This window comes from Hippocampus zosterae, chromosome 6 (genome assembly GCF_025434085.1).
Source record: "Hippocampus zosterae strain Florida chromosome 6, ASM2543408v3, whole genome shotgun sequence".
In the NCBI taxonomy this organism is placed as follows: domain Eukaryota; kingdom Metazoa; phylum Chordata; class Actinopteri; order Syngnathiformes; family Syngnathidae; genus Hippocampus; species Hippocampus zosterae.
The window spans coordinates 7042352-7056048 of record NC_067456.1 but is presented as its reverse complement, the minus strand read 5'-3'; the positions used below and the strand labels follow the sequence as shown (position 1 = coordinate 7056048).

The 13697-nt window shown below is 45.4% G+C and overlaps 1 protein-coding gene across 10 annotated transcripts in view; it reads right to left on the bottom strand.

The window, feature by feature from the left end:
- aopep (aminopeptidase O (putative)) overlaps positions 1-13697 on the bottom strand; it is a 71339-nt gene that overhangs the window by 10327 nt on the left and 47315 nt on the right. For 6 of the 10 annotated variants that reach the window (XR_007962783.1, XM_052068444.1, XM_052068443.1 and 3 more), the window contains one exon: positions 2004-2120. Coding sequence is in view for 3 of the 10 variants with exons in the window: in XM_052068444.1 (XP_051924404.1) it covers positions 2004-2120 (117 nt within the window). In the remaining 7 variants the exon portion in view is untranslated. Of the gene's footprint in view, positions 1-2003; positions 2121-13697 lie in introns of those variants that run through there. The other 4 variants (XR_007962785.1, XR_007962782.1, XR_007962784.1 and 1 more) reach the window with 1 other exon arrangement.

The following is a 13697-nucleotide window of genomic DNA, read 5'->3' as shown; positions in this document are numbered from 1 at the left end:
ACTTCACACGTTTAGCACTAAAACAGATGCTGAGTGAGTGAACTTTTCCAGCACCTTTTCACTTCGAATCGAGCTGCTGTAACAAAAATGAAGAACACGGTGTAACAATCTGTACCACGTTGTGGGCATATGATTATAAAGACATGCATGCTCTAGCCCCCCCCACTCCCCCATCCCTCTCCAGCAAGCATCCAGCGGTCTATTTTCTACACCGCTTATCCTCATTAGGGTCGAGGATAAACTGGATTTTGGATCGTAGTGAGGCGAGTGTGGGGGGTGGGGGGGGGGGGGGGTTACCCTAGACTAGGTGCCAGCCAATCGCAGGGTGTTTCTTGAATTCATTGAAGAGTCACAGTTTTGTATTGCGACACACTCTTAATAAATTCGACGGACCATCTGGCTTCGGAAACCAAGTGCTGGAAGTAAAACAAATTTAAATAATATACAAAAAAAAAAAAGCTAGTCATGCTATTTTGTAGTGCTTATTACTCCATTTGAAGAGAACAGAAGAGATCGCCAAGAGTGACATTCATACGGCACTAATTGCTAGTTGTTGTTTTTTTCCCTGCTGCACCGACATTCAATGCTGTTTTAAAACCGTTCACAAGGTTAGCGCAATGCCAAAAGCAAATCGCCGACCGCGACGTCGGCTTTGACAGAGGCTGAGCTGCACTGTATTTGTTTACGGGGTACAACCCCTCATTAAATAGAAAACGTGAACACCCGGAATTGATGTAACCAACAATATAAAATTAAAAATGGCGGCCGCTCGTCTGTCCTACTGTGTGACAAAGCAAGCATACACTTTCCAAAAAGTAGGACTTGAAGGTAAAAATGGTCTTGCATGGAGAAGATGCAGAAGAAGCACACCTAGGATGAAGCCATATGGATGATGAACGTACTTCTTCGGATGAGAAATGTGCCTTGAGAAAGGTGGGTGCGCGTCTGTGTGTGTGCGCGCGTCTGTGTGTGTGTGTGTGTGTGTTTGTCTAAGTGTTTTTCCATGCACCACCATGAGCATAATGGCCCCGTGTATTTTTAGTACACACTCAAGGTTTTTCCTGGAAACTCTAGAGTACGACTCTCCTCCTGTGTGCCGGGAAGTTTGGGCTAAGCGTCGAGATCCAGGACCCGGGGCCAAATTTGAAGTGGGCCGAGGACAAGTACTAAAAAGCTGAAAAGGCCTTAACGATGCGGTTTAGCTTATTTTCACTCCACGACCCCTGGCTGACTTTGAATTGTTGAAATTGGAAGTTTTCCCAAAAGAAATAATGCAAAGTGAATTCATTAGCTGAATAAATAAAGCTCGATTAAGTGGACTGGCTTAACATCGTTAATTGTCATACATGAGAAAAGAGAACTTCACGACTGAGTTAGTACAACTAAAATAAAGTACAAATAGTCAGGCACATTATGGGGAGGGACAGGAAAGTGTTTTAGAGGGATTGCTGGAATGAATAAGCAGCAACGTTCTTGCGCTTTGTGCTTTTGTCAGTAAGTACCGCTGAAGAAACTTTTTGCTTTTCTGTGAAAAGGTTCTGTTGTTTCGTTTTCGGACTGCTATATTTCGAATAGCATCCGTTTGGTAAAATCAAATACTTTGTGAATGGTACTGCCGTATTGATGGGATTGGAACTTTGGTACCCCCTTTCAAATTGAACACCTTTCAGCCCGTTCTACCAATGACATCGTGTCCCTAATGCTATGACCGGCGGGTTGCGGCAGAGAACAAACTGAAGTAAAACACACATACGCAAACATTTTGTTAATAGCGCCATTAAGGAACTTTGTGCAGCACTAAAATAAAGAAATAAATAAACATGACGTGCATACTTGTGGGATTTTACTCAGTAATGGCAGCCATAAAGAGGAGAGTTGCTATTACGGGGAGAATTTACTACACATTGCTCAGCGCCGTAGAAGGCGAGAGGAGACTTTGCACTCGTTATTCTCAGAGACGGCGTGCGTGTGTGTGTGTGTGTGTGCGCGTGCTTGTAGCTTACCTCAGCGTCTTGATTGTGCAGGTCGTAGGTGCGAGCCAGAATGCGCAAGGTGGATGTGCTCAACGTGGCTTCTTCTAAGAGGAGCTCCAAAAGCAACACAAGCTGCTCTGAGGTCACCTGCGCACAAAAATGAATCAAATAACGATGAGAAGAATAATGCATCACATGAATGGCGTGACCCGCCCCCCCAAAAAAATGAGACTATACTGTGCATAAATGCCACCTCAAGCTCCTCAAGTCATCCGAATTTTGCATATTACACATTTGAAACCCCATTTTCATTTCGCAGGATTTCCCGGAAGTTTCATTTTGCGCGCGGCCGAGAGACAGAACGCATCAATATAAGTCAATTAAAGCGCGCGTTTCGAAGGCAAGAAGCATGGAGATAATAAAAGTGAGCTGAACGCGGTAATAAAATAAATATGCTAAACTGAGCGCATCCTTTGCAACTGGGGGAAGATTAGGTAAAAGAGGCAGAAACGGAGTGTAAAGAGAAGGAATTAAGAAAGCAATAAAGTGTCATATTTTAATAAAGCCGAAGGAGCGAGTCGACTAAATGCTGCTTCTGAAGAGCAAAGGCAGCAGAGAAAAACCTCTTCAGAAAGACAAAACGCTTGGACTTCTTTTCTTGTGTGTGTGTGTGTATGTGTGTGTGTCTGATGACAAACATCACAAGGGACACCGACAAGTCAGTGGTGAATTGAAGAGATTATTCCGGCATTGGATGTGGGCTGCGATGGGCCACAGTGATTGAGGCTCCTAAAGGGGAGGGGCGGGGCTCTCTCTCAAGTCTCAGAAACACCTTCCCTGTGGGACTGAATGGCTCAGGCCTCTATAGAGGCTCATGTGAAAGTAAGTGTGAGAGAGTGAAGAGCAGCCGGGGAGAAGACAGGAAGCGGATGCTCTCGTGCGACACACTCCGCATCCATCCTTCCAATATCCATCCATTTTCTATCTATCGCAAGTCACAGGGCACATTTACGGAGGAAAAACAAGCACTCACACTCACATTTACACATTCAATGAATTATTTTTTTTTAAATTACATATGTTTGAATGAGGAGTAAGCCTGGGAAAAAAAATGGAGGCAACATGTAACACACCACGCCCGAAGGCCTGAGCCGAGATTCGAACCCAGAGCCTCAGTGAGGCAGGTGTGCTCACCACGATCTCACCCGTGATGGGCAAAGAGAACTCCAGAAAGTACAACTCATCCGATCTTCTTTCATCTTTAATAATAACGGTTGACAATGAACATTAAGGGTTCTTCAGAGCGTGAACAAGATTGGTGACCCAGTCCTCTCTGTCACATCGCCGATACTTTGCACACTCCTCTCCGCATGTCGAGTTGAGTAACGACGTCTGAATTCTTGAGCGCTCCAACTTTCTCTTTGCGTTCAAAAGGTGTCACGATGCCCCTTGTGCTCAACAAAAAAAAAACATCTCGTCTTCGGTTTTTCTTAACATTTTACTGTTCTCATTGCCGACTTCTCTTTCCACAGCAGTTTTCGAAAAAGACACCCCTGGGACTGGGTGACAGGATATCTCGTCCCTCCACTTAGTGTCACTTCAGAATTACGTTTCGCCAAAAGCTGTCATGAGCCTGAGCTGCGGAGGCCCAAAAGTACATAAAAGTTCAGGGCAAAAACACGGCAAAAAAGGCCGCAATGACATTAAACTTTGATGTCAAGTAGGGGGCCACAAAATGTCACCCTGTGGGCCGCAAATGGCCCCCGAGCCGCATTTTCCTTCCTTGATAAATACATCTGCCATCCATGAAAATATCCATTTATTTGACCCATCGTTTTTTGTCATCCATCCATTCCCATTAACACCTCAACCGACCAAATTTTTTCATCAACAACGCTGCCTTTTACGCATGCTCCTAAACGCCACAACAGTCCAGGAACCACCCTTACATACTTCCTACCACCCATCTAGCCACCAATCCCCGTCAATCTTTCCAACCACATACCAACCAACCAACCACGCATCCAATCATCGAGCCACCCAGCCCTTCATAATTCAAAAGCAACCATGCGTCGAGCAAACATGAGCAACCACCCACTCAGCCATCAAATCATCTCCCTTCATCCCTCGATCCAACCGGCCATTCCATCCATTTCACTGCCAGGGAACACCCAACCCTAATCCGAGAGCATCGGAATGAAGTGGTGGCTACAGAGGGAATAGAAATTAGCGCACACGCACACACGGACACAGGAGACCATTTAAGGTTAAAATGTGACGGCCAATCCTCATCTTCACCTTGCCTCCCTCCCGCCCTCCATATTGTAAAAGAGCGAGTGTTCTCTGAAGTGGAGCCTCCATCTCTGGAGGGTTTATGTGGGGCCCACCCATGATCTCACTCACCCTCTCGCCTTTGAAAAAGTCCAAAGCAATATACAATTGCTCAATCATTCACAACATAAAGACACACACACACACACAGACAACTGCAGCCAACCGTGGGGTCCTGGTGTGCCTCTCAGCACACGTGCTGCTAATCAATAAGTCTGCGCCACTGTCGCCATAACAATTTTGCAGCCGGCGATGGCGCACAAAAGCACATGACGTCAGTTATTCTACTGCGAGATACGAATGTCAGTTCTTCCTTTTCCCCGTAACACCAAAATGTAAATGTAAACCTTCTAGCAAATCCCCCCTCCCTCCCTCCCCCTTTGAGCGCCATACCTTCACTTAAACGTTACCTCACATAAGTCCTTCAATTCGCAAATAATGGCGAGGGATTTTTTTTTTTTTTACTTTCTCCACTGCAAACAAGGGCGGCATCTCATTAGGTCAGGGGTGTCCAAACTTTGTGCCAAGGGGGCCAGATTTTATGTGGTAAAATGTCGGGGGGCCGACCTTGGCTGACATTCTTTACATTGAACAACAATATTGTTCAACAAATTTTAGTAAGCCAGTCTGTTTCACGTTTCCGTTTTTATTTTAATTTCAACAATCTTAAGAATTTCTTTTGGTTCATTTGAAACAGGTATATCACATGCAACTGCTTATTCGCTTGACTTTTTCTTAAACAGAAGTCTCCTGAGTGCAAATTGATTGATTTGAAACATAAAATGTATCACCATGACTTTTCAATAGTCACAAAACCTTTGACGCGAACAACAGGGAAATGAACAAGCAATACACATATCCACAACTGCAAGGATCATTTGAAATATGACATATCAGTCAATATAAACACGGAGTGATGTCTTGTTAACTCGTGAGTGATGCCCTCTAGTGTCTAAATGCTATTACTCATTTAGTGAATGCTATTACTCATTTAGCCACTAGAGGGAAGCAGTACTCTATGAAACATCACTCACCAGTCTACGAGACCTCAGTCAATGCAACACGTGTTCCATTGCGCCCAGCCTGCGGGCCAGACGGCACTGATTTTATGACAGGGGCCGAGGGCCGGATGAAATTCGACCGCGGGCCGGATTTGGCCCCCGGGCCGGACTTTGGACATGCCTGCATTAGGTGGAAGGCGTTTTTTTTAGACAAATTGCATTTTTGGAATGACATCAAAGAGGAACCAAGGCCGCTCGGTTGGAACAGATAAGCCATGCGGCTTAGCGGAACATAAAACGTGGACACGTAGAACACCGTAGAGATCAATCGGATGTCAGAGACGAAATTGTTGTCACGCAATTTGAAGAGCATCTTTCATCAGAAACTCCTTCGCAACGTGCGAGAAGACTCCAAACGGATTTCAACTGATGAACACTGCTGAAAGGCTTTCATGCTGCCGTTTTAGTTAGCGACGGAGCTCAAATGGACAGCAGCTCACTTTTGAACTCCTTCGCTGCCCTTGACAGCTACATAAACCAAACACAAATTGGGCTGGCAGTGAATAAGGTCACGCTCGTGTGCAAACTGTCGTGCAAAAACAGTTACTACCATTTTTTCTTGTTTTTCCTGATGGGGAAAATGCCCGGCGTCTGTCTTAAGTGCATATAACACGCCTCGCGACTATCAATGGAAATAATTACTCCACCGCAACAAGCTCTCGGATTACACCAGAACACAAAAGAGACTTTGACATACTTTGCACTCAGACTTGCTCAAACCAATTGATGATTTACTGCTCATTAGCATTACTTGCGTTGTGTTTGTGAGCGTGCGTGAGACGCGGAGAGAAAGCAATTACGGGGGAAAGGTGAACTCCATTGCGGAGTGCTCACTTATTAATGAGTGAGCCAGTAGCACGGCAGACGAGCACTTACCGGCGCACGCGCTTTTCACTGACACAACCGCAACGCAAAATGCAACTTTAAAGGAGCATTCCATTCGATACCGTCACGCTGTTGGGCACAATGTCGATCGGAAGACAGTACGCGCCCGGACATGCACACAAACTGCCGGCGCAACCGCCATCGGGTACATATCGAGACCTCTGGGAAATCTGCTGTGGCTTTTCACACTCTGCAGAACAATGGGGTGGGCGCAGCGATTGTTATGACGACAGGTATGAATGTGTGTGTCACACGCTTTTGGAAAAGTCCAAATAACTTATGTGGGCGTTTGGGACCATGGGAATGAACTCAACCGGTCATGTGATTGCTGCTTCATTGCATGTTTATGGAAGCCAAAATTAAAAAGTCCTCTTTAGCCTTCGCATGCAAGCATATACAGTACACACACACACACACACACACACACACACACACACACACACACACACACACACACACACACACACACACACACACACACACACACACACATGCACGCGCACACACAAAGTTAGAAATATACTTCAGAATCTGTCTTGGCTCGCTTTCTGTGACCGTCCAAAGTGATTTAAAGGGGTTGTCCAGAGAAAACATTTCAATCCTAAATCTTTTTCTGGCGCTCGCCAGCAATCCATCAGCATCTCCATGGCAACGGCACCAAGTCGAGCTCTCGTTTGTACAGTAAATAGCAGAGCGAGTCAGTAATGGCTCGACGCTTGGATTGATCGTGAACCTTTCATTTTCTGCGTTGATTCCGTCACATCTGCCCGGTATTCAAAGGCATATCCGGGCAAGTCGCAGGTGACCCCTGACAAGAGAGATGTACGCGCATCTCTTTCACTTCTCATTAATTGCAACTTAAAACCGGAGATGATCGTAAGTCGATTACAAAAGCACTTGTGCGACAAAGAGACACCAAAAGCCTGGAGTAAAAAGTCAAGGATTGCTGACTATAAAATTCTATTGTATATAATGACCCCCCCCACCCCCGACCCCCAAAGAAGAGAACGTCATTGGCACCTTTCAAAGGTGCACGGAGGTGTTTCTAATGCTTTCTTTCCCTGCCTGCTACCCCCAAGGGAGAGCACGCTGCTTGTTCAGTCGGAGCGCATTAAAGGGTTTGGCGACGTTGAATAACTGTGACATTATAAAACCAAACTGTGATTTCTGAGAGGCCAATGACTTGCGTCTGTGTGTGTGTGTGTGTGTGTGTGTGTGTGTGTGTGTGTGTGTGTGTGTGTGTGTGAGATGCCATTCAGCCGCTTGGCTGCCTTTTATTTCTGTCTGACCGCAGGCTTGTAAAAAGCCATTCTGGCTCCGGCGGCTAAAGGCCTCAGCGTACGTGTCAGGTACTAAGGTTTCACCCTTTCTCTCCACCCCCCCCCCCCCTCTTCGGCTGCCCCGTGTCTCCATGGCGGTCTGCTCTCCCGCGACAAGCCCGCTTCTCGTCACTCTCCCTGTCAAGCGTGCCATTGTCTGGCCCTGTCTTATTTTACCCTTGATTTAAGGCTGCAAACATTCATCTGCTTTCACTGCTCTGGTGTTCACGGCTCTTGTCGAGAAACGGCGCTTCTGGGCAGCTGCTGGGATTTGGGGCGGGCCATGACAGGGTAAGTGGCATCCCAAACGCACGCACTTTTAATTAGCCCCGTAAGTGCTCGATACGGCTGCTCGGAATTTAAATGCGGAACAAAGATGAGGCAGATGGCGGGGAGCAAAAGAGCAAGACGGGAGACTGTAAAGCCAAATGATGGAAAGGAGATAAATGTTGGAAAACGTTTACTGTACATTCATCCAATTTTTTTTTTTAACTCTTGTGGCATCCATACCCCAAATAGTCAAGTCAGAGTAAAGTTGATTAAATAACTGCATCCCACACTCACGTGTTGCCAAGATGTCCCTCTTCTCACTGTAGTGCTCGCAGAAGCATGTGTGGGAGAGTTTAAAAAAAAAAAAAAAAAAGTACAGCGAAGATGGCGGCAAAGCTATAAATTTTGTTTTTAAATTCAGCTATAAACACGTTAAGTGGCCAGCGCAAAATCAAATTCCCGGACTGCAGGGATATATGATACTGCAACCTTGTGGTTTCACATGGTCAAAAGAAAGAGGCTTGCTGACATTGTAGAATTTGCAAAGCAATTTTCTGGTAATGGCGTTGGAGATTGTGAAATGTTATCAGCGAGTGGCCTGCTAGCCATTGGACCGGCGCTATCATCTCCTCCGGCGATGTTTACACCTGCTTCCGCTGCAGCACGGCGATGATATCACAGATAATTCCGGTCACAGACTGATGACTCCGCCGATGACCTACAGTCGCCGTAATCTGATCGTTACGAGCGTTTGACCTGCTTTTCATTTGAAAAGCGCTTCAACGACTGCTAGCGGAGGAGCGGGTTCGGCCCCAGCGTTTGTGTGTTCAAGACGTAAAGACACGCGGGAGAACCCTGCGGCAAAGACAACGGCAAGGCGCGATCAATGTTGCATTGATGCGCTGTCTGACTCGGGAATGTTTGCCGCCATAAATATCAAAATCATGGAAGGGAAAACATTCAAAACACAAACAGACATGCCAATCAACAGGCCCCCCGTTTTGGAAAAACAAAGCACGTTTCATTTCATCACGCACCCGACACGCTAAATGGTTTGTTTCGCCGATCCGGCTGGGAAACGTGGCTGGACAAAAAGCTTGCTCGCGTGTGACACATCCATTAGCTAGCAATCAGATCACAACATGAAGAAGAATAAACTACCGCTACATGCCTCTAGCGCAGTGGTCACCAACATGGTGCCCGCGGGCACCAGGTAGCCCGTGAAGACCACTTGAGTAGCCCGCCAGTGCCTGGACATTGTGATTTGCTAGTAGAAATTATGATTTAAAAATGCAAACATTGGCAGTACTGTGAGACATTTCGAAACACGATCAAAGTCTGACAATTTAAATCATCAAGTATTAAAAATAACACATCCTCATATTATTGAAGGTATTTTGGACAAATATGTTATTTCAGACGTGTATCAATTTGGTAGCCCTTCACACAATCGGTACACATGAAGTTGCTCTCACCCTCAAAAATGTTGGTGACACCTGCTCTAGCGTGACGAGAAGCAAGCGTCGTCATTTGTTGTCCAGTTGTGAAAAACTAACTACAGTTCTAGTAATGCCCGACAAATTTGTGCTTCAGTAATAATTGACCTGTTTACACGATGACATGATATATCTGGACGGAGAGGCTAGCTTAGCGCCGTTTAGCTTGGGTTGGTGAAGGAATGTCACGAGAGTCTTCGACACAAATGACGGTACGGTACAGCACATGAGCACTTCCGGTGTGTTTTTGTGATTTTGCGAGATGAGTTTGAAATATTAGAGTGTTTTGGGGTGATAGTTTGTGGGATATTTCCAGTTGAAACTATGAATGTAAAAAAATGTGTGTTTAAAAGCTGTATATTATTTGTAAATGGTCATTAGAAAATAAATGCAAGATAATAGAATACTGGTCAACGGCAAATTGTAATCCGAGACGGCTGTGTGTCCCTAAAAGTATTTTGATTATGGTTATTTTTATTATTAATAATAATAATAATAATGATGAAAAATACCTAACATGCTAGAGAAAAAACAAGGGCGGATACAGACTCAGTGCAGAAGGAACAGCTACATCCCTACATGACCATAATAATCTTTACTCCAAAGTGGGGAAATTTGCCGTATGTTATAACAATTATTATTGTAAACATTTTTAGGAGGGCGTCAATTATGGAGGTGCTCGGTCTCTTCCTGAAAACGACTAATTTCCGACAATGTTGTTTTCAAAATTCCGAATTGTCCCCTTTATGTCCTTATAAGGTCATCGATGGGTCTTTGCACCCGCAGTTTTTAGCATTATTATAGGCTTTGTGAGATGAATTTGCGAGGCATTTATTTGAAAACAGCAACCTCACGCAATCGCTCGAGATTTTGCACATGGAGGATAGTCTCCATGTGCGTATTATTAAATGCATGCCACGCAAGTCTCCAAAAGTTCCCCTCGGTGTCCAAGCCTCCTGTGTAAAAACGTCTCCCGCTGTTTGTTGCTCTATGTAGCGGCCAATTTTTCTCGGTGTACATACGCAGCTTTATACCGGTCACACAACCGTGTGGGTTCAACCAAGGGTTGCGAGTCAGAGGTTAAGCTCAAAGAAATATCACTGTGGCTTTTGCCGTGAGGAAAGACTACTTCTAATACCGGCATGCGCACACCATCAGATAACTTTCGATCACCACTTACTTTCTTTCTTTCTTTGCGCAGCTGTTGTTATGTCAAACGATACCTTCCTGCAATTTGGCCGTGATAGCCTCGGCAAGGCAATTACCACGTTTTCTCTCCTGCTCATCACCACTCTGACTCAATCGTTAACACATGCGCACACACACCTCCAAAACCAGGGGGAGTTTAATTAATCTCTGGCACTTTTTGAAACCCACCACTGTGCCCGTCCCCTGCGAACGCCTCCCTTGGCATCCAATCACAGTTCCCGCAATCCGTCCTCCCATTTGCCGATGGAGACATCAGCATCTCCTCAGCTACCCTCACGACAACCGTTTTTAAAAAAAATCTTTATACCTTCATCCTAGTTTAGTGATAGCAATTCCCCTGCAGGACGGGGGATAGTGTTCGGTTTAGTCTGGGGAGTCGAAGAAAGAAAAGTGTTTTTTTCACTTTCCAGCTCCTCTGCAAAGGTGTTAAAAAGACCTCTTAGATCCAATTTTGCCTGCATCCCAGGGATTGAACCCCAGGTCTCGGAAGCGGCTGCCTTCGTATTGCCTTTGAAAGGGAGAATATTTGACAGAGTGCAGAAACAAACGGGTGCGTAGTTTGAGGGAGAATGAGCCAAATGTTTTCAGTGATGCGTAACCTGTGTAACCAGCGGGCTGAGGAGGGAGGGATAGGTGGCTTCAGAAAAACCTCAAGAAACCTTACTTCAGGAAATAATCGATGAGCCAATTTTTGACCAAAGATAGAAAGACAGACAGAGAAAGAGAAAGTCATAAACCAAGGGACCACTGTACATTCCTGACCACAACAAGTAGTTGAGGTTTTGGCTGACAATACATTGAAAATAATCTCCACCGAATATTTCGCCGAAATATTCCTTCCTTTGTGGAGGTACTTTCCTGCCAAGAAAACATCCAACGTTCAAACTCAGGAACTCTTGCCAGATTTCACGGAAACGCTAACCTTGAATTCAGTTATCTCACAGACACTTAACACACCGTCGCCTTAACAAATAAGGTGCTCAAGTATGAAATGTGACTAAACGCTGAAAATAGCAGCACTCCCAGATTTAATTTCCTCCTGTCATTTGTTCTGGCCCCGGATCCCGCGTGGTGTGGGAGGTAAAATATCATCCCCGAGGGGGTGAAAAGAAACATCGGTAACCTCTGGCCAAACTGCAGCTTCCTTTCAAGGACTCCTAGATAAATATTTGCAGTGGTGGATGCTGCTCTTGATAATTGCTGAGGTTAAGAGGGCACGGGCAAAGGGGGGGCCGGCACTGGCTTAGCCCGAGTTATTTCAGGTTCGAGACCAAATACACGCCAGAAAGAGCAGCAGACCGACTACGGACAGGATACTCAAGCATGAAGATTTTAGAGCACAAAGCTATCTATCTACCTGCTGCCATTGTGGCGAAGAAAAAGCAACCGAGTGAAATGTCGGCAGACGAATGACTACAGACAACAGTCGCTTAGTTTGGAGGGCGCAGACTCAAATCCAAATTCACCCAGAAAGATTAGAACACAAAACGCAGACTAGAGAGAGATTCTGGTCTACTCCGTCTTGCTATTGTTGGGTAGAATGAAGACACAGAGAGCAGGAAAGCCGCGACCAAAGACGGGATGACTTGCAAACAAGAGGAGGGAGTAGCGGCGAACGGCGAGTGAAGAGGAGACGGCGTGGAGACGCTAGCCGGAGCCAATGAGCAGAAAGGTCATGTTAAGGAAAACACTCTGAATAGGTCTGAAGTCAAAGCAGACACGGTATTCAGAAAGGACTAAAAGCGGTTATATTGTGCAGGGAAATGCTCATAAAACCATAAAGCCGCACACTCTGGGCACATTAGCCAATGGCTGAAAGCACTACGGAGATGAGAGGGCACAGAAAAGGCGAAATGAGGGGAAAACAACTCAAAATGTTTTCTTTGCGTTACATTAGAAAATGGGGGCTCCTGGGGAAAGTAATCCTTCTGTCAATTTGCTGCGATAAATCCACATTTATCCAGCCTCAGGTCACATGATCGCCAGGGCGCTCCAACTGCCTGCAATTGGCACCGACTCAATGGCTTACGCATGAGTGCGCCTGCATGTCTAACGAGATCCTAGATTACAGCAGACTTTGGATGGAGTGAAACAATAATTCCATGTTGTCATCCCTTGGCAGAGTGAATTTACAGCTCCATTTGTGGGGGGAACATATTTGTCACCGCCATGCCTTTCCCAGTCTCCACCTTTCCTGACGCCATGAAATTCTGAAGTTGACCAAAAGAGACCCACCATCATGTAAGACTCCAGTTGTTGTTTGTTTGTTTTTAATCGCTTGTCCAAAACAGTTTTTTTTTTCTGACAGGCTGACTGCACGTAGTCCTTGAGTTCATTAACTTTGATTTGGTCTTGCAAGAACTTCTCTGACAAAGAGAGCTGCATTTTGGTTATATATTTTAAAAAAAAAACTCTCATATGCACCATTAAGTCTAGACAACTGCTCCGAATCCATACTGCTGCTTTCCTTCTACAAATGCAATGTATGAGCACGACTCTGGCTATTGGCTTCATATCAGAATATTGATGTCCATGTAAACAAACAACGAAATCTGCACATTACGCGTGAGCGAGTCAGAGGGGGTGGGGGGGGGGGATTTAGGAATTTTCGATACACCCTTTGACAACACATGCACGCACAGATCTCCGGTGATTGGGTTCACGTGCAAGGCTATCCATCATCTTTGGAACACAGTAGCACACAGCTGACATCACTCTTTGCATGCGTGTGCGTGTCTGCGTTTCTTTGACGAGGCTAATTGCATTTGGGCCGTCGGAGGGCCGCATAGGCGCCCCGGTCGTTAGTGGGACCGACAGATGTTTCAGCGCTTAGCACGCTGCAATAATTACACACCAAAACATTCGCCAGTGTACCTATGAAATCTATGAGGTGTCACTTGGAAAGGTTTTATGACGAGAGTCTGAATGCATTGGCCTCCACTAAAAAAATGTCATCTTACCGACCATGGAATTGCTCTATTTACACAGTGATCAATTCTTGTGCCCATCTTAACTCTTTTGACCAACTACAACGCGGCCTTTCTTTGTACAACTACATTTTCCTAATACTGGTGTAAAGTATTACATTTGATGTCAAGTAACCATCCATCGAGAACTGCATATTGTAAAAACTAATATTAATGACTGTCTAAA